The sequence below is a fragment of the Dicentrarchus labrax genome, unplaced genomic scaffold (assembly GCF_905237075.1).
Source record: "Dicentrarchus labrax unplaced genomic scaffold, dlabrax2021, whole genome shotgun sequence".
Lineage (NCBI taxonomy): Eukaryota > Metazoa > Chordata > Actinopteri > Moronidae > Dicentrarchus > Dicentrarchus labrax.
In genome coordinates this window covers 15119230-15140243 of record NW_026136723.1, presented here as the reverse complement: position 1 = coordinate 15140243, position 21014 = coordinate 15119230, and the positions used below count along the sequence as shown (strand labels likewise).

Sequence of the window (21014 nt, the reverse complement as noted above, 5' to 3'; positions counted from 1 at the left end):
GTTTGCGTGTGTGTGCGTGCGTGTGTTTTAGAGCCTCCATGAGTATTGGGCTTTGCCCAGGCTGTCTGGGACTGTGAGCAAGAGAGTTCAGTCAAGGACACAATTCGACAGGGAGTGAAGGGAGGGGAGGGGAGGGGAGGATGTGTTGGAGGGGAAAGAAAGAAACCAGACTGAGGAAATCAGAAAAGAGTGTCGGAGAGGTTTTAAAGCCACTGAAACAAAATGTACAAAAATGTACGGTTTCAAAATTCCTCTTCCAAATAAGGGAATGTATTAAAGCACAGCGTGAAGGCTGGTGGTACCAGAGCGCTGACAGGAAGGGACCCCATGCTCATTACATGTCCTCACAGGGAAACTTGCTATATTAGAGCAAATATTGTACATCTGCAGCTTGTGTGTATGCGTGTGCGTGCCAGACAGAATGAGAGAGAGAGAGAGAGAAAGAAAGCAGATGGGGGGAGTTTACTGGCTGCATATTGTGTACAGTTTGTCAACAGGCTGACTAAATAGACTCAGACATGGCCGGAGGAAATGTGTTTGCTCTGACATTCCACTGTATGGTGGAAGGGGACACGCACTGTCAACAACACTACATGACATGACAGACAGAGAAGAAGAGGGTGCAGAGAAACAACTCTCTTTCAGACATGTCTTTTGTTCTATATTTATGCAAAATAACAGCTAACTAAACCTCATACTGTTCATACATCTGTTATAATAATCTGTAACATTGTTGCTTAGTTTTTACCTATACTTAAGTTAGTAAAGGTATTTTTTATTTGCATTTAAAAAAATGTTAAGTAAAAGGCTATTATCATCCAAATGCACTTAAAGCAGAAGTAAAAAGTATTCATTATGCAGCATTACTGATCCATTAATATGCAAGCAGCATTTTAATGTAGCTTGTTAAGAGCTAATTCTAACAACATTTATATATTATATTTAATATTATATACTTTACATACTGTTGAGTTGTATAATCTATGTATGGTGTTCTATAAACTAATCATAGTTTTATATAAAATGTTAATATCCTAAGTAGGTCTAGAAGTAATAAAAATAAAATGTAGGCTACTTGTATTCAAGTAAAGCAGTTAACCTATAACAGCTGGTTACCTCACAACAGTACTGAAGGTACAGTAGCCTACTTGAGTAAAATAACTTAATCATAAGTATGAACTGCACTCAGTTTTTGATTCATCATTAAGGTTGAAAATGGTCAACGCATATCATTACTAATTCAAATATTGGAGATAATATTTAAATAATTAATATTAGTGATATTATACCCACCGCTCATACTGGTCAGAGCTGCTACTGGGTCGCTTAGCAACAACTTCTCACATAGTTTGGCGGAAAATTACCAATAATCGATCATCTTTAGCGTCAACTATAAAAACCATTAGCTTAACTGTATTCTCTTTATATTAGCCTGGCAGTTTTATAAGTCAACCACTTTGCTTAACATGTTTGCTCAATATGTAACAGACTAGAAGGGATTTTTAACCAATATTTGGGTTATTTATAAACTGTATGGGCTAAATAAAACGGCAGTCACTGTGCCAACAAGGCCACCGTTGACCGAGGAATGCGCATCGTCATCACAACTTTCCCCTGGGGGTAAGGAGAAGAAGAAAGAGGAGGTCGGGGAAGGAAGAGGAGGAGGTTCTCAGCTGGGACTTTCCTCGCTGCCCTCCAGAAAAAAAAAAAGTTAAATCACAGGGCACCGCGCCGGAGATGTTCCCGGGTGCCGGCACGGAGGAGGAGGTATGCGGACCTGTGCTCGGTGGTGGGGCCGCGGTGGTTCCCCCCTCCGCTCCTCGGGAATACTTCTTCTTTTAGTCCCTCCGTTCCTCCTCGCGCTCCAGCTCCTTGTCGTCGGGCCACTGTTACCTCGAGCCAGCAGGGTGGGGGAGGGCGCGGTTGCCTTTTCCGTTATCAGCATCGAACCGGAGAGGAACTCACGCCAACGGGGATCCCCTTCCCGGCGACCGGGTCTGGAGCAGGAGGTAGAGGAGGAGGAGGAGGAGGTAGAGGTGGAATATGGGGAAAGGAGGGAGGGGGCACGAGTCTATGAGGATGAGAACGAGATGCACGCGCGCCAGGTACTAAAACACCAGTTAAAGTTTAATTGCTTTTGAATGTTTAAGTTATAACTAGACAACTGACTTTTTTTTTTGGGGGGGGTTCCTCTTCCCCTATAGTAATGAATATTATGTGAAAGAAAACAATATTGCTTTCCTTAACGCCAATTAAACATAATTTGAAATGTGCTGAATTTGACCTGAGAGTGAGACATATGAAGGGATAATGACATTCAGTATACTGTACTTGCTCAGTTGTGCTTTCCTCGTCCTGTTTATTCATTATATGCTGGGTCAGTTTGCGCACAGCTCTGTGAATTATTACAGACATGACGGAACAGGTGAGGGCAGGGGAGGGTTATAGCACAGCACTGACCCCCAGATCAGAGAGAGGTGACAGCTGTTCTCTCTTTCTCTCTTTGCCCTTCAGTGCTGGAGCTTCAACCTTCACCTGTGCATGTGTGTGTGGGTGCCTCTGTTCTCTCTTTACCTCAACCTCCTTCCCCTCACTCCTCACCCCCCTCTCTTTCATTCTCTTTTTCTCTCACTGTCTCTTTTTCTGCCCAAGGCTAAACTCTCTGACTCATTCTAGTGAATCACCACCACCAACCCCCCCCCCAGGTTGTCATGGTGACCACAGGGTTCAGTCTGAGTTGGGTGGGGGCTTTGTGTTTGTATGTTACAGTGCCTAAGGCAAATCAGGACTGAGGTCAGAGCCTGTGACCTGCCTCCTCATCATTCATACCTGGGGCAGGGAGTGCACACACTCCCACACATTGCTGTCATTCCTATGCATTATTCAGACCTTTGGTAAATTCCCATGAAACTGTTGGTATTCCTTGCACTGTAGTATCAATATATTGATATGTATGTCTGCCCGTTCCCAGTTGGGACCCAGAACACTGGCGCTGCAGCGGTGGGCGGCAGACAAGCCGTCCTTCATGGCAGAACTCAATCGTATCATCACGTATATCACCAAGCCACAGGTAGGACACACAGATCATCACCTACAGTAGTGCAGTCAAATAAAACATCTTACCTCCAAAGAGTTGTCATTCACTTAACTGAAAAAAATAACTCATCAGTACTCAGTGTTTGAAGAGGTGTGAAAATGTGTGTGAAATGTCTGAATCCCCTAATATCATAAACATTACCTGATACAATTTGGACATTTCTAATTTGTGTTTACTGTAAATGGCACATTGAACAGTGTGAAACGGATACAATCTGTTTTGTACTGAACTTTACAGACTGCGAAAGAATAATACAGATAAGCAGAGAGAAATGACAGGGTGAACAATTATAAACCCTCAGATACAATACAATGTAAAGTTATATAAAAGAGTTAGGTAAACTATATAACACATATATAGTTACACATATAGTCTAATGCAGTGGTGCCCAATCTTTAATAAATATGATGTCTGTTTGACTGTTTTAACAGGTTGCAACTGAGGAATTTAACAAAATGTCCCTTTTCAGATTAAAAAGTTTTTATATGCTGGAAAACATAATAACTGTCTTCTTCTTTTCTGTCTTTGTGATTATCTTGGGACCCCTTGAAGAGGGTCCCCACCCTCAGGTTTGGATTCTCTAATATTTTGGGCCCTCCCTAAAGGTCTCAAGCTACACGCTGGCCCATAAAGGACCTAAAGATACTGTAGCCAGGAGTTAGATTTTGCCAAACCTGAAGAGTAATCAATAAAAACTTTACTTTTTCAACTACTTCACTTTCTACAACTGCAGACTTCCAGTGTCAGTATCCAGAGCTGTCAGTATCCTGGCAGCAAAGTTCTGCTGGAGCTAGTGAGGACTTTGAGTTCCAGACTGGAAACTCCCATATAAGAGTTAAGACTTGTGTAGCACCAAGTGCTGGGGAACTGGGAGGAAAATTGTTAAAAGTATATTATGAAGTGTTGATTTTATTCTGTAATTATTTAATACCTCAAGTTAAGTGATTATCATCAACAGAATATCACATTTAAGAGCCAGTGTTACCGGAAGATAATTTGTTTTACCTCAAAGTCTACATCAGTCACACTGTCTGAAATTTTCTCACACATTTCACAAGACAAGCTTTCACACAACTTCTTCTTTAACTTCCTCTCTTCTTAGCTAATGCTAATTCTGTGTTAGACTGTTCTCAGACCTCTACCCAACACATCTCCTCTCCCGTCCATCCCCAGCTAAACTGCTCCAGGGTTTTGTCTCCAGGTCAAGCTCAGGCCACACAGCCCCCTGCAGATTCACCCCACTGGCTCCTGTGTGCTGAGGACTGGCTCCTTCCACTTGAAGATCGACCGTGTGTTGCATACTCCTTTAGGTGTGCCCACATGTCTGTATACTATGTGCATGTGTCTGTGCATGTGCTGTGATGCTTATGCATTCATATCACTGGCACAGTTGGAATAAACAATGCAATGCATATTTAATCATGCATGCAATAATCTTCAAACCACCTCTGTGCTCCCCTGCCTCTCTGTCTATCTGTGTGTTTGCCTTTGTCTCTCTAGTATGGATGGGGGAGATGCAGAGTTTCTAAAGACTGTGTCACTGCTGGGATGCGAAGTCCACAGTTTTGATCCCAGCAACTCCAATGCATCTGGTGGTCACCTTGGCAACAGTTTGGCTAGTAACCATGGTGATGGAGGCGTGGTCAGCCAGCACAAGATGTGGCTGGAGTGGCGAGTTCCAAGGAAGCGCAAGAACAAGACGAGAGGCAACCTGGGTAGTGTTTCTCAAACACTGGCAGACGTCATGGCAGCTCTGGGACATCACACAGTAAGACACACACACACACACACACACACACACACACACACACACACACCGAAATTTGGAGAAACAGTGCCAAACAAACATACCTTAGAGTCTTTTCGACCCAACATACCCAGAAAGCTCCCTTACTTGTACGTTCCCATAGCAACAGGGCTCTGCGCCATCCCTGGCTGCCATGGCAACAATTTAAGTGAGTGAATCACACACTGGCCCAGTTACATCCTGCAGCCACAAGAGGGAACTACGTACCTACAGTTTGAGTATGTATGGGTTTACGTTATAAGAAGGGGTCTAAGACATCCTTTTATAAATATTCAATCATAATGATTGGCTATATTGATTAAGTGATTACAAAGCAACACGTTTGCTATGGAAAACAGTAAGGCTGCACAACATGAGCAAATCATAGTACTTCAAATAGTACGTTCTCTGCTTAGGAGATTTTAAAGGTACTTTGTTAAACACTTCCTTTTTCTCTTTAGGTCCACTTCCTGTATGCTGACCTGCTCAGTGCTGAGTGGCGAGTTTTCCAGAACTGGATTGAGTCGGGAACTCTGCAGAGTGTCCATCACCTGGTTGCCACAGTGCACCTACAATGGGCAGGGTTTGAGGTGGGCGGAACCAATGAAGAAGTGCTCCGCTATTGGTTCAGTGTCCTACAAGGTCTCCAAGCCTCTGGACTCAAGCTAGTCCACAGCTCTGCAGGAGAGGGTCACAGTGTCCTAAAACAGACAGTGGCAAATGCTCACAGCTCCTACACACTCAGCTGGGTCAACACAAGATACTGACACACACACACACACATAAATGGACACAGGTGTACACACATGACCAGGCATTGTGGATGGCCTTAAACAAGAAGGAGAAGGTCAACCTTGAAATAGTTGGTCGAGTTACCCTTCTCTTACAATGGACTTTTTCTCCCCCTGCAATTTCAGGCACACGCAGTTTTTAACATGATGTCTCCCTCTAGTGGAGATGAAAGGATCTGCCTTTTCATGACTCCACCCTCAGAGGGAAATACCGCTGTGTCTGTACTGATACTTACTAATTTGACCAAATATGGAACAGAAGGAGGGCTTGCTGATTTAACTGGACAACAGCACAGTAATATCATAATTAGATCAACAGATTTTATTACTTAGAGCATAAAAAACAGCAGATATATGTCAGCTGTAGCCACTGCTGGATTGTGTCCTAATGAGTCCTAAATACTAAACAGCTGTCTGGCAGGTACCAACACGTTTTTATTTATTTTCCTCCTTTTTTTAGTTGAACTACAGACCTGAGATTTTATCAATATTTTACCATATTATTAGACCACAGAGTGCGACCCCTTTCTTAAATCATTGATGTGATCCAGGTGTAGTTTGAACATACAGTACATTAAGCAGATTATGCAGATGCAGCAGATTATTTAATGCATTTTTGTACATCTCTGCAGGCCTTGAAATGCTTTTATGTGCAATAATTCTTTACAATGAAGATATGGTTAAATTATATTGAAATTATACTGATGCATTTTTTTTACTCTAATGTGTACTGTATAACAAAGAATAAATCAATTGAAACATGTCATAAATGTGCATTATTACCATAATAAAATACAAACTAGAAATCCTTGACTGCTGTATGTCTGTATTTCTGTTCTTATTCTTTTTGTTTATATACATTAACATTGACATTTGTGGCATTTGGCAGACACATTGCTCTACACTTTCTTTGATATGTTAATAATTTAAAAAGACTGTTAGATTAATGTTGAATGAAATCAGGTAGATGAGCTTATTAATTGTCCCCTTTCCTCTGTATCCACATACAAACCAAGCCAGATCATCTTTTAATATAGTAGGCTAGCATACAGTCAAAACTCACTACTTCATATAGTTTATTCACTTTAACATTTCAAAATATTATATGTTTTTGCAGTCGTGTGTGTGAATGCTTTTCTTAAATGTGAAACTGTATCATGTCCGTGCGTCTGTCTATGCTTAAACTATATTTTTTGTGCACAGGTCTCAATTGAAAAAGAGATCCCAATCACACTACCTGTTTAAATAAATGATTAAATAAATGTAATGTGTCTTATAGAAGAAGAAATGGACATACATGAAAAGGGGGTTGTGTAGAAGCTGCAAGTATTGTGAATTCATGTGATACCTAAGCTGATGTAAGTGTATGTATGTATGTATTTCCAATAAATTATAGGTGTAGAAATTCATTCCCAGTGCTTGTGTTTTCCTTTCAACATATTTGCACTTAATCCACAAAGCAAAAATACTGGCTATTAAGTGGCTGCAGCAGTGTCTTAACTGTTTAATGCAACACAAATAAGCCTAAGATGTAGGCACTACACCGCAAGACACGAGTATAATTGCCATCTTATTGCCTCAATTGTACCATTTACCACAGATTCCTTCACTTGGATAAATGATTTAACCTTTACTGGAGAACTCTCCTCCCATAAACCGTGTGTACTTCCAGGTTGCACGGGCTGAGCTGAGGTTAAGGATGCACTTAACACTCACCCGGTGAGGCTCGCAGGACGCTTATTTATCTCCATAAGTGCTTTTTCTGCTCAGCGAGCTCTTACTCCTAAAGGCCAATGCCAGTCATTCCTCGGACGCGTTCCAACTCGCTTGAGCGCACGTTTGGAATGTGCTCCTGCCTCCACCCTCCGTTACGCAAATTACGCAGAGATGTTTGCCACTAGTCAGGGTGGAGTTGCGCTTTTTACGTTGACATTTCCACATCCTGTTCTTAGCAAAAACAGGCGACAGGCGCGGTGGCCAACCAGCTTTGAGGAACTCAGTCACTCGACCAATCACAAGTTCACAATCCCGGGACTGTCGCGATCTGTTTAGCTCGTCCGTGTACTGTACCGTTCAACATTTCTTGTGGAAATCTTGAGACAAGACAACAACCGGGCTATAGAGAGGGCCTACAGTTGCCAGTTTTGACGGTAAGAACAATATGATTGAACAGAACTGTTTTTATAAAGTGAAGGACATAAGAAACATACTTTAGTTTGGCTGTTCCTTCGAGATAAGTGGCGCCTACAAGTTACTTCCTGCTCTGACAAGGCCGAGATCCCAAGTTACATTTGAGCCCTTTTTTAGCGAATTTTGTGGGCGTTAAAGTGTAATTTTTCCCGATTGTTTTGTTCTCTTCTTGTTACATATTTAGGAGAAACTTAAGAGTGCATCCAATATATTCAGCTTATTGGTAAAAAGCTTTATAATTTCAGTTTTGTAGGTAGTGCCGAACACAGCAGTAACCACACAGTGCGGGGCTGTATGGATACAGCTGTAACAAGCCCCCACTGTTCGTGAAGCAATGGATAAACCCGACAGACTACTACTACTTACAGTATGCTCAGTTTGAAAACACGCCTTAACAATAATGTGTCTGTCAACCCCAAAGGAAAAGTGCAGTGACTTGAATCCACCCAGTAACATTTGTATCATGACCTCACCGCTCTCTGAAGCCCCAACCTTAACATGAAAAACTTGTAATTAGGCAACCGAGCTGGGCAATAGGAAGCAGTGCAGGGTATACTTACAGTAAAGTAAACTCTGCCTGCCTGCACTGTCTGGGGTAGTCTGCAGTCACTGCAAATCTCTGATCAGACTCCATATGGCACTGGAGAGTTGCTGCTATGTGTGGGGAGTTTACACTGTCACACACTGATTGTGATTTGTCCATCTGTGCACCACTCTTTCTCTCTTTTTATGTTGATTTTTCCGGTTTCACATCCACTTGGTGGATGCTGGATGTTTGCTGAGTGGAGCAGAACTTAAGTTTTGCTTCTGCTTTAGCTCTGTCTGGCCCACGTTTTATTTATACATGCGTGTTGGGGTGTCCCGTGATTATGTGATTTATTTAGTGTTGGATGTAACAACAAAAAGTCATAAACCAGTAAAAAAAAAAAAAAGGATTAGTGCTTGACCAAAATGGGTTTTGACACTGATGCTGATAGAGAGCAGGGCTGCCAATGGCCGATATATATTACTGATATCCAAACATATTCTATAGAATATTCTGGTATATGTTTACAGCAGGATGCGTGAGCCACCTTCCCAATTCTCAGTTTATTAGTATCACAACTGTATGTAATACAAAGTAATTCATCTGTCTTTTACTACTTTTTATGTCTGTATGTCTTTGACTCAAATGACTCACTTCCTCTTCCCTCTTTAGGGTTGGGCCCCCCTACCCACAACATCCTACCATGCCTCTGGTTACGAGGAATATAGAGCCGCGGCACGTGTGTCGCCAGACCATCCCTTCCAACATCCGCAGTGAGCTAGAATGTGTCACCAATATCAGCCTGGCCAATATCATCCGCCAGCTCGGCAGCCTCAGTGAGTGCCTGCTGTGTGTGGTTGGGTGTCATTATGTCATTAAAATATGGTGTGAATGATTAATAAGAATATGTGGCAAATGTGTACATTTATGGAAGGTATTATTTTAGATTGAGGTGAGATTTTAATGTAGGAGTGAATATGCATTGATGGTGTATGTGTTTTTTAATTGATGTTATTCATGAACTTGTGCATCTATGTAGGCAAATATGCAGAGGATGTGTTTGGGGAGCTGTTTGTCCAGGCTGGAGCTTTTGCAACCAGAGTAAATACTCTTGGAGAAAGAGTGGATCGTCTGCAGGTTAAAGTCACCCAGCTGGACCCCAAAGAAGAGGAGGGTAAGTGCTCCCACATGTTAATCGTTACTATTACTATTTATGTCAGTATCAGATTAGTTCAGTAGTTTGAATATGGATAAATATAATAATAAAATAATCTCTTCCACGCGATTAATATTCAATAATATTCTCTCTGTTATGTCTGTCTCTCAGTCTCTCTGCAGGCCATCACTACCCGTAAGGCCTTCCGTAGCAGTCTGACTCAGGACCAGCAGTTGTTCACCAGGCCGTCTTTGCCAATGCCTGTACAGGAAACCTACATAACCTGTAATCCACCCCCACCACTCAACAACCTCAGCCAGTACCGGTAGGAATAATAAAGAGAACACGTGCATGCACATGTGCAGAGATGGAAACGCGCACATGCATGTTCTATTTTTGTTCATAATTTAAACCCACCTCTCTGACTCATATACTTTCAGACCTTAACAACAACTTGGTCTCACACAGTGACTGTTTAATGAGGTTCAGTCCTTGATATTTATGATTTGTGTGATGCTAAATATCACAGAAAGTCACAAGGCTTTTAATTCTGTTGCTCAGGAGAGTTCACCTCTGCAAAATCCTTGTGATTCATCATACTGATGCAGTACTCAATGCTGTTGTTTATTAGTGTGTCAACATGTGAAAAAGAAAATTATTTTGACTCACAGATGTTTTAGTTTAGTTTTGTTGACGGTTTTTGTAATGAACACTTACCAGATTTTTGCCGGCCTAAAAACAAGCAAACCTAATGAGAAATCACAGTAACCTCAGTCATGCCAAAAAGAGCTAGATGATAATCATATGTGTCACAACCCAGCTGACATATCAGTGAGGTCTTGAATATTAACTAACTGCGAGGCGTGATATGTCATTGGAAGTATGATTCATTAGAAACCAGAAAAGTTATTTCAATGATAAGTGAGAGTATAAGCTTGTCCAATTTTATTACAAAGCCTCTCTCTGTGACCGGTTTGATTGTGAAAGCGGAATTAATGTTGACAATGACAGATCTTTAAGTAGGTAGGATGTGACTAAAGAAAATGTTTCTAAAAAAGGGAAGTTTTATGGTTTGTCAATATATTGGCACATACTGTAAGGCAGATACATATCTGTTATTTATGTCTGTGGATACAAGATAACAAAGTGTAACTGATACACAAATGTAAATACAATGTTTGTCAATGGCTCTCTGCAGGGACGATGGAAAGGAGGCCCTCAAGTTTTACACTGATCCCTCCTACTTCTTTGACCTGTGGAAGGAGAAGATGCTGCAGGACACCAAGGACATCATGAAGGAGAGACGCAAGCACAGAGTGAGACACATAAACAGGCTCATACACATTAAACAAATAACATGACAGCATGAGTTGAAACAAGTTGACAACATTGGTCACATCAAGTTAAAGCTTTTGGAGCCAAGCCTCCATGACTCCTTTTATCTGTTTCTTTTCTGAGTAGAAGGAGAAGAAAGACCACCTAAACCTACGGACACTCAATCCACGAAAAATCAAGACCAGGAAGGAAGAATGGGAACGCCGTAAGATGGGGGAGGAGTTTGTGGTGCCAAAGAATGATTTGATGTAAGTTGAGATTGAGTAAAGTGTGGTTGAACTCTCTGCAGATTGATGGAGTGTGTTTTGGTGAGTTGTGGTCATCCACAGGCTCAAGAGGTAACATGTAAAAAAATAATGACTTGACAAATACACTACTCACAAAAAGTTAGGAATATTTGGCTTTCGGATGAAATTTCAGAATGTACATAAAATGCACTATAACCTTTCCAGGTGATCTTAATTTCACCTTCTACTTAAATGCCCTACTTTCATGATATAATATCACTGTAGCATCAACTTTTTACATTTTCCATAAATGTCACCTGAAAGTGGAATATCCCTAACTTTTTGTGAGTAGTGTACATTATTTCTCTCTCTAGTTGAGACAGTAAAAGGACAGAATGGGCACTCGCTTGGTAAATTCCATTCTACCCCGTTTTATCAACCAATCTGTACACAGTGACATGGGTGGTACATCCTGTCCGTAAATGTTCTCAGGGGCTTGGGTGTAGCACTGGCTGTCATTGGCACATTGCGTTAAACAAATGTGTGAATCACATTAGGCCTTAACGTTGATTATTTTTAGATTATTGCATGTGACATATAATGAACACATGGTAAACATGTTAAAAAAATAATTGTGTCAAAATAAGTTTTTTGTCATTAAAGCAGCAAATTAGTCACATTAGTAGAATTCACTGTAGCTGTATATTATTTATTTTACAGTGTATTGTTTTTATTAAATAAACAGGAAAATAAAATATAATTACAAAAACAAAAGAATAAAAAGCACAAATATATTTCTGTAACCAAGTCAGTAGTTTCCATTACAAGGATTTTATTTATTTATTTTTTACTATGACAGTTTTGCCTCATTGTAAAGTTAAGTTAAAACCATTGTTTTGTAAATGTTTGCTGCATGTCATCCTCCCCCCTTGCCTGTCACTCTACAGCTGTCTCTGTCAATTAAATGCAATAACCCCCTCCCCCCCAAAAAAAATCTTGTAATCTTGTATGTAACTCATTCACGAGCCAGGCCTAAAAACATTAATCTCTTCTGTTAAGCTGTTAAACTGAAGGACAAGCCAGTCTTATATCTCTGTGTAAGTGACTGCACTTTGTGTTATTTTAATAGCTGTGTGAACCAGTCAACACATGCGTCATTTCACTATTTGCGTCTCCTGCTTTAAATGCATTTATGATACTTCCTCTTAAATCTTTTCATGGTAATTTCTCATAAGCAAACAGTACATGGCCCATGACTGCTAAATAGGTCTGTAGATGCTCTGTGGTTATTTATCTAAGTCATTTGCTTGTCTAGATTTCAGAGAATAGAGATGACACGCTGTATGTTGGACTGATAGTGATGTCGTTAATTTGTTTATAGGAATTCTTCTGAGGGTCTGAATGGCAGTATTGGATCTGGAGAAGGTTTCACTTCTGAAGGCCTCGAGCAGAGTACCGGCTCCTATGCTTATGAGGCCGGCTCCCCGATGTCGCCGCCTGGTACTGATGACTTCCTGCCTCCTCCACCTCCAGACATGGCGTAAGTAGCCTCTTGGTTATGGGCACACACATGCTGCCAACACACTTATCTACCAAAATATATTATAAACCTACTGTTTGAGATTAAGATCCATTTTGTCATTTAACTTCTCGAACTTCCACTCTGTCACCTGCAGGTATAATGACGGACAGTACGGAGCACCGCCCCAGAAGCGTGTCAGCATGCTTAGTCCGAACCACCCACCTCCTGCTCCCCCCATGGCCTCTTCCCTGCCCAACTCTCGCCCCAACCTCTCCCCTCCCCCTGCACCTCCTCCTCCTCCACCCTCTGGCTTTGGGGCTCCCCCACCTCCCCCTGGCTTCGACACCCCACCTTCCCCTCCTCCACTCTCTTCCTCTCCCTCCTCTTATCCCTCCCCACCTGCTCCCCCTCCTCCACCTGCTATGTCCGCTGTTTCTCCTCCTCCTCCACCGCCTCTGCCTGCAGGTGGTGGTCCACCACCTCCACCTCCTCCTCCTCCTCCCCCTGGCCCTCCTCCCTTATCCATGAACAACTCTGCTCCCCCTCCTCCCTCTGGTGGTGGCGGGGCACCCAGTTCTGCTCCCAAACCTCCGCCAGAGCCTGTTCCTGATGGTCGCAGTGACCTGCTGCAGGCCATCCGACAAGGTAACAGGAAACAGATCAACATAAAATGTATATTTGCAGTCCTCACTGCTGATTGGCTGAATAATAAATTTAAACTAGTGAAACAAGTAAAACAACATATAACATATCTAAGGTACTTATTAGTATTTTTGTTGTATGCTGCTTTAGACTCGACTACATTTCAGAGACAAATATGTAATGTTCACTCTTATGTTTATTTGACACTTGAAGTTATGAGATACTCTTCAGATTAAGATTATGAAGACCTAATGAGCGTATAAAAGCAATGCATTGTTTCATAAAAGTTAATTAAACTGTAAATTAAAATAACCGACAGTATAAATAAAAACTTGTCTACACTTCAACCAGCTACAATATGAAATTGCTGCTTACACATTGAGGCATTGGTAATGTTTTTCCAATGATATAATAATATTAAAAAGTCTGCATTATGAGTACCTCTTTTTTGGTGCCTTAAAGTTGCCCTGTGGAGTTTTCTTGTGAACAGGCAAAGTTATATTAACATTCAGTATTTGTGACCAAAACCCATTGTGTGTATCCTTCCACTAAATGACAGCTGGTGGCAGTAATGTGCAAAGAAACATTACTGCCACCAGCTGTTATTTAGTGGAATAGCGTTAAACTTCAGTATGCGTGATACAAAAACAAAGTAGGGACCCTTTAATAAAAATGTTCCTCCATAGCAGCAAAAACTCCATGGGGTATCTTAAGTACATATTGCTAATAATAATTATCTATTTTTGCCTCAAATAAAATGCTTTTTTGACATAATTTGAAGTTAATATTTCACACTATGTTTGTCTGTACAATGACCGGATGCTCCTTGTAAAGTATTATACAGATGTTGTCAGGCCCACTCACTCACTGTAACTCACTCCCTTTATAGGTTTTAACCTGCGTAAGGTGGAGGCACAGCGGGAGCAGGAGAAGAGGGATCACTTTGGCAACGATGTGGCCGCCATCCTGTCCCGTCGTATCGCCGTGGAGTGCAGCGACAGTGAGGATGACTCTTCAGAGTTTGACGATGAGGAGTGGTCTGAATGATTGTCATCCCTTTTCATCTTCACTACCACCTCCGTATCTTTCCTCAGCTGTAAACAACATCAGCGTATTTCCATTCAGATCACATTCTTAAGTACTTGTAAAGCTGGGGTCCATGTTCTGTGTATCTGTTAGATTTTGAGTGTGTGCGCACATAGTATGTACATTCCTCGACCCATTTATTTCTATTTATCCAAAATGATTTAGAACAGAGGTGCAAAAGTCCAAAGATTGAGCGAAAGAGTGTGATGTGTCTGTGCCAATTTTCCATTGCTTGTGTGATCTGATGCACATCTCTCTGCTGAATCTGTACATAAACGCATCACCTCTGACTTTATCTTAGTGTCTATTAGAATAAGATGTCCTTTGCCGCCGGCCAAATGTCAGATTTTACCTGCTTTGGTTTATTATGGCAAAGGGTAATAGAGAAGGAGTACACACACAAGCATGCAACCTCTTCCATACACAGTATTTCTATGTACTCAGTGGAAAGACATCAAAACATTCTCGCTCATTCATAGATTATATGATATAGATGTATAGTTTATATTACATATTGAATCATATCTACTAAAGATAATGAATGCAATCCCTTGATGTACCTTGAAGCCCACTCTTTATCACTTTTCCTTTCCTCACTTTTGTACTCAGTCTAATTTTTTTTCTTCTGTGGTTGTCATGGGAGCAATTGACTTGTAGATGAGATGTGGTTGTAGATTATAAACAAATTCATGAATGAATTATTCAGCGCGATAGGGGAAGTATTGGCTCATGCCAGACACCTGGGGTGATAGATGAGATCACCATACTGAACATATGCAGACATTTAACACAATTATCATGATTCAATTTGTACCGTGTTTCAGCTCCGTTGCATTTTTCTTCCTGCAGTTTTTATTTTGACCTTTTCTGTGGATGAACTAGGCTCTATTGCTTTAATTACTGTCCCCAGGCAGCATTTTGCTTTATCCTGCTGCCTAATAAGTGCCTTTTTTTAATACTGCATTTCAGTATCAGTGCAGGTTTATCTGCAGTGGTGGTCACCGATGTCTGTCGCTTCTTCCAAAAAAATATCAACAGCAGCCATTGATGACTCAAATATAGAACTGACTGATGTTTTAGTGTGGACCACATATTTTTCAAGTGCCTTTTATTTTATTTTATTTTTGTGTTTGAAGCACAATCACACAGCATGCTTAGCCAAAGTTCTGCTTCTCCTGCCTTACATTTTCCAAATGATTATAGTTATTTCAATAAAGATAGAGTGAATTACAGTGATTGTTTGGATGTCTTTTCTGTGAGAATGAATAGTGTGTATGCTGTGATGTGTTAAATAACAAGTCTCCAAGAATGTCAAGCCTTGGCATAAGACTCCTCATGCTTTATCCGTGACTCATCCTCTTTATGTCAGTGCTGGGGAATTTTTCACAGTGCCCGCCCGGTGCTGACTGTGTAGGGAGTGTGAAAATGAGTCGACTGGATGAAAGTTCTAAAAATGAGTAGGAGGAGAGAAAAACCTCTTACATAATGACTATATCCTCATACCAAGGCTGCTTTGTAGGTTTTAAAGGATGCAGTAGGTGAAGAGTGATGGTAATAAAAGTGAATATTGCTTTATCCACCAAATAATTCAGGATACAGGAATAGCGAGCAGCAGTGTGCCTGATTGAGTTAAGGAGAGAGAGATAGAAAGAGAGAGAGAGAGACAAACGGACTAAAAGCCTCGGCAGCAGTAAAGAGAAGAGTGCTGACATCACCAAGTAGAAAAAAAGCATATTTATTATTCATCAGTATAAAATATTCATTCATTTCAAAAAGGCTGTGCAACATGAACATATGGTCAGTACCTTTCAAAGTGCCTGTAACAGCATGTGCAAAATAGAATCTCAAAAATCTAGAACATTGTGTTTTCTTGTTATTCAAGTAAATAAAAACTGGACTTTGGATCACACATGTCATTACACTGTGATATGCTTACATTTAAAATCTGTCCCTCCCTCTCGTCTTAAAGTGCCGACGTTCATTAAATCCACTTTTTATGACTGGGGATATATATAGCATCCCTGTGATTGTGTCAGTCTGGGGATCCAGTGGATCTACAATTGACAGGATGAGGCACAAAGTACATACAAGACAGCATGTTTAGTCTTTTGTCCCAAGATGGCTGCCAGCCAGGACAGTTCAGGACATTCTGATTCGCAGAAGGACTTCATCTCTCTGCTGCTTGCGTGTGTGGGAGTATGTGTGTGTGAGAGAGACTTAATGTTCTTGATTTGGATGACAGTCAATGCAGCTATGTGTGTATTTTGGCACACAAACAGTGATATGTCTGGCATAGATTGTGTGGTCGTTTGAGTCTGGCAAAGTTTGGCAGTCTACACATCAACAGGGTAGTGTACTTGTGTGTTTTGTGTGTATTTGTGTGGGCAGCAGGCCTGGAGCAGCACTTTACGAATGTCTTTGTTTCTTAGACTGTAGAGTATTGGGTTCAGCAACGAGCTGCCCGCTGCTGGCACCAAGGTGGCATAGGTGTACAGAGGAGGGCTGGACGCATCTCCCAGCAGCCCCCAGAGGGAGAAAGGCATCCAGCAGCCCACAAACACACTGAGCACCAGGATCAACCGAGAGAAGCCTCTCCCACTGCTGTGTTTGCTTGCATATGATTGGTTGGCAGGGAGAAAGTGCCTCTGGGTGGCGATGGCGTGGGCATGCCGCCTTGCCACACGGCAGATCCCAGCGTACAATTGCAGGGTTACCATGACAACCACCAGGAAGCCACCACACAGCAGTGATAGGTATGTCCGGGTCAGAGGTCGGGCTACAGAACAGGAGTTTGGCTCTCCCAGACAGTGCCATCCCATTGCAGGCCCAGCCCCGATGATACATGCACCCAACCAGACCAGGAGCAGGAGGATGGCGGCTCTGTGACGTGATTGGCTTGAACCATAGGTGAGGGCGTGGCTTAAAGACAGGTATCGGTCCAAGGCAACACCCATCAGGCTACAAAGTGAGGCAGTCAGTGATGTCACCAGCAGTCCTGAGGTCAGCAATTCTGACCAATCACTGGGCTCCACACAGAACAGGAAGAGGAAGTGCAGCACCAGAGCAACACCTGCCAGGAGGTCAGCAAGTCCAAGGCTAGCCAGCAGCAGGAAAACAGGGGCGCGAAGAGACGGAGTGGCCAAAATGGTGGTGACAACTATTGCATTTTCAGTGGCAATGAGAGTTCCTGAAACACACAGTGCCACACCCCACACCGTGAGGGGCGGGACTTCATATGGAGGTGAGCTACCTAACTGGTCCAGAGGGAAGAAGGGGTCTGCACCTGAGGACTCTTCCCAGCCCAGGTCAGTGGCGTTCAGGATCATGGCTTATCAGCAGTCACAGAAAAACAACCTAAGACAGAGGAAAAAGGAAGAAAGACATGTTGGCATTAGCTTTAATGGGTCATTAGCATCTGTCCATTAAACAGCCTTTTGCTTAACCAGAAGTTGTGGTTTCAGCCTGTGGAGCTGCTGCAGGCCGGATGTAGCAGGAGTAGACTTAATGTGGTAATGGAGAACTTAAGATGTTACACTCTTGTAATCTAAAGCAGTTGAGCTATATAAAATTAGATTATCACTGTGAATGCATTAAGTGGTATTAGTGATCTCCCTGCACTCTCTTGCTCCTTTAATTTGTAATGATATGTTGTCCTGTATTGTTTATTATTTCATATAATATATATAATTATTATTTTTAATTATAAAAAATAGATGTATTTAGTTGGTTAGCAAGTATTGGGACAGATACATAAGCATATAGTAGTGGCTGATTAGGCTGTATATACACCCTAATTTAAACCCATCTTGTCCGTGGATGAGCTTTAATTTAGATAAAAACCCTTACAGTGCAATAAAAAACAAGAAATAAAAAATTACATTTTAGGCTATAAAATACTTGAAACTGAATTGAACCTCTCAGATAATCGAATTTTTCATCTCATGAATAAGTTCACATTTCTTAGATTACCACAAATCATTTTATATAATAGTCCTGCTGAAATGTCAGTGACGTCACCGTATGTAGTTTTGTGGCAAATCACAGTTAATCGATCCATATTTTAGGCTTAATGCAACGCAATAGATATACCAAAACATGAACGCATCATTAGGCTATCATTGATTAAAGTATCACAAATATAGTTTTTTAGGACGTCACTCTGAATCCGGACTTTTCCACCCAATTAGTTTTATCTTGTCACAGGTTTCAGGAGCATCCAAACACCTTTCATATCATTAATGCTGAGGCTGCTATATCTGTAAACTCACTTACAGATTAAGTTTGTGATCTCCAGTCTGAGGTTTCCCTCTTGTTACTGTCCAAACATGATGTCCGTCTACAGGAACACACTGTGTATACCTGGGACAGATTGTACGTGTACCATGCAGCGCCTCATATCTCCAATGAGAAAGCCTGTGCTGGTAATTAGGCAACAATTAGGCTATTTAAAGAATTCGCCTGTTCAGATGCTTGTGCTCTCCGGTATGTGATCTGCTTGTTCTTTTTAGTACATGTCAAAATGTACTGCTTGCCTACTCTAAGGGAATACCACATCGCAAATGTTATATATTAATGTTATTTTAGGAATATTTTTCTTTTTTTTAGGAGTCTTTCATCCTCATCCCTCTCACGTCTCATTGTGAGGAGGTATATCCCAGCTCCTGTTGCGGAGGTCCCTGTTGTATAATACAACTGCAGGTTCAATGCACCGCAGAGGATGTCCCCAACACACGCACGCACACATTCACGCATATACAGACTGGTATACATGTATAATATGGAGTATTCATCTTACCTTATTAACACGATTCCGTGATTCTTTTACAAGAGTTAAACAGATCTACTCTCTCCTCTTGTAAGATCCAAATGATGGAGATGGGGAGGATGCTGTCGGCAGTGATGCTCGGCACCAGTTTAAATAAGGAGGACAATCCCTGTGTATGCTACCGTGCTCCCTCCTGTCTTCATCAAAGTTGCGCCCAACTCTCACTTGCCGTCGCTTGCATCCCTTCTTCTTCTTCAATCTCGTCTGAGCGCTTATGGGAGGCAGAATGGATGCTCTGGCGCGCGGATCATCCACAAGAGAGCCAGCCTGACGTCAGTGACTGGGAGGCTCGACCAATGAGGTGCCGACATTTAGGATGCGGAGAGAGTAGGGAGGGGGTGTGTATGGAGTAATTTCATTCAGAAAAATGCGGCATCTCTGTCGTCCCTCCCACTGCGGTTCACTCTTGTTCTCATTTCTGGTAAATAATGACCACCAATAGCACACACACACACACACACACACACACACACACACACACACACACACACACACACACTTTCTCAATAAGACCCAGGAGACTTCCTTGAATGAGAGGATATTGTTTTGAGTTGGGCAGGGCTCAGAGGTATCGAGCTGTGGGGACAGAGCTCAGGGCTGCCGCTGTCCACGGTGCTGAAACGCATCAGGATGACTCATGGGGAGATGTCCGGCAGCGCACCAGTTATCTGTGGGAAACAGACACTACCGTCCAGTCTGGCTCAAAATGTGACTTAATTGCCCCTTGCCATACCCAAAACCCTGCTACAACTTATATCTTTTATATAATTATTCATTATAAGTGATACTATTGGTACTGGTCTATGTAGTGTGTATTTGAATTGTACGTTATGAGGTTCACACATGTCATCTAATAAACCTGAAATCATTTATAAATCTTACAGACATGTATGCAAAAAATACAGACAAGAGGATGTGTGTTATGGTGTGCATGGGGAGGGGGTTTCCTGTAATCAAACTAAAGCAGAAATGGCCTTTATTTAGCTTGTTATCTAATGTATTGATTTGTCTTTTGATTTAAACCGGCCCCTGACTCCTCTGACTCCCACAGAATCATAACAGCAGCAGGGAATTCGTGGCTTCCCCGGTTTGATAGTGTACGTGGGTGCTGCAGTTGTCTACGTGGTCGCGCATATTAATGCGCTAACGGTGGTGGGTGGGTGGGTTGGTGAGGGGATCTCGTCCTGCTCGAGCCATATTAGGACACACTTCCTACTGATAAACCCCTCCTACGTTGCTTAGAGGGTCTGAAGAGCAACACTTGTCCCCTTCAGAATAACAGCTGTTTTTCTTACCTGAAGACCTAATTTTCTCCATGTCCTATATTTTTCATGACACATTTAATAATACTACTACAAACACATTATATATGAATCACATGTAATAATTTAAGAAGGTTAGCTTTTACAAATCTGTACAATGTATCCAGGTGATTCTTCCCTTCTGAGACACTACAGACTGTACTGGATTCCCATTTTGTATCCTTGCACTAATGTCTATTATTCACTTATATGATTTATGTGTATTTGTACACATATACTAACACTAACAAGTGTAAATTGCAGCATTATCCGGTTATCTGTCACTGGTGTATCGATTTTTGCCAGCAGTGGGAGCAACAGTGGAGGAGGAAATCGTGTCCGACAGGACTGCAGAATATCCCTTTGTGTTTTTGTAGCACGCCGACTCACAAACCAGCCACCCTGCAGAGCTGCACAGATGTACCCAGACAATGTGTGAGAGAGCATATGAGATGTGGGAGTGCATGAGCCACGTTGGTATGAGTGGAGGAGGAGCAACACGTGGGAGGAGGTGATGGTGGAATTCACTG

At 41.8% G+C, this 21014-nt stretch overlaps 3 protein-coding genes across 4 annotated transcripts; 2 read left to right on the top strand and 1 right to left on the bottom strand.

Moving 5' to 3' along the window:
• The first annotated feature begins 1311 nt into the window (after positions 1–1311).
• On the top strand, positions 1312–6485 carry LOC127357764 (probable methyltransferase-like protein 24). 2 transcript variants are annotated; one of them, XM_051390196.1, is made up of 5 exons: positions 1312–2105; positions 2972–3070; positions 4271–4407; positions 4598–4865; positions 5345–6485. In XM_051390196.1, the coding sequence occupies exons 1-5, from the start codon at positions 1770–1772 to the stop codon at positions 5648–5650; spliced, it is 1146 nt and encodes a 381-aa protein (XP_051246156.1). In that variant the 5' UTR covers positions 1312–1769; the 3' UTR covers positions 5651–6485. The 2 variants fall into 2 exon arrangements, with proteins under 2 accessions (XP_051246156.1, XP_051246157.1); XM_051390197.1 differs by having other exon boundaries at positions 1316–2009.
• A 1175-nt stretch (positions 6486–7660) lies between these two features.
• Positions 7661–15590, top strand: wasf2 (WASP family member 2). Its single transcript, XM_051390195.1, has 9 exons — positions 7661–7824; positions 9063–9226; positions 9430–9564; positions 9718–9871; positions 10745–10862; positions 11008–11129; positions 12490–12648; positions 12785–13275; positions 14162–15590. The coding sequence occupies exons 2-9, from the start codon at positions 9094–9096 to the stop codon at positions 14317–14319; spliced, it is 1470 nt and encodes a 489-aa protein (XP_051246155.1). The 5' UTR covers positions 7661–7824; positions 9063–9093; the 3' UTR covers positions 14320–15590.
• A 487-nt stretch (positions 15591–16077) lies between these two features.
• On the bottom strand, positions 16078–19514 carry gpr3 (G protein-coupled receptor 3). The gene is made up of 2 exons (XM_051390200.1): positions 19154–19514; positions 16078–17712 (listed from the first exon to the last, which is right to left on the bottom strand). The coding sequence occupies exon 2, from the start codon at positions 17682–17684 to the stop codon at positions 16692–16694; it is 993 nt and encodes a 330-aa protein (XP_051246160.1). The 5' UTR covers positions 17685–17712; positions 19154–19514; the 3' UTR covers positions 16078–16691.
• Between the last annotated feature and the right edge of the window lie 1500 nt (positions 19515–21014).

Coding starts and splice junctions, on each gene's coding strand:
- LOC127357764 (XM_051390196.1), top strand. CDS start 1,770: ATGCGGACCTGTGCTCGGTGGTGGGGCCGCGGTGGTTCCCCCCTCCGC. Junction 4,408..4,597: donor TGTGTTGCATACTCCTTTAG/GTGTGCCCACAT, acceptor TTGTCTCTCTAG/TATGGATGGGGGAGATGCAG. Junction 4,866..5,344: donor CAGCTCTGGGACATCACACA/GTAAGACACACA, acceptor TTTTCTCTTTAG/GTCCACTTCCTGTATGCTGA.
- gpr3 (XM_051390200.1), bottom strand. CDS start 17,684: ATGATCCTGAACGCCACTGACCTGGGCTGGGAAGAGTCCTCAGGTGCA.
- wasf2 (XM_051390195.1), top strand. CDS start 9,094: ATGCCTCTGGTTACGAGGAATATAGAGCCGCGGCACGTGTGTCGCCAG. Junction 9,565..9,717: donor GGACCCCAAAGAAGAGGAGG/GTAAGTGCTCCC, acceptor TCTGTCTCTCAG/TCTCTCTGCAGGCCATCACT. Junction 9,872..10,744: donor AACAACCTCAGCCAGTACCG/GTAGGAATAATA, acceptor GGCTCTCTGCAG/GGACGATGGAAAGGAGGCCC.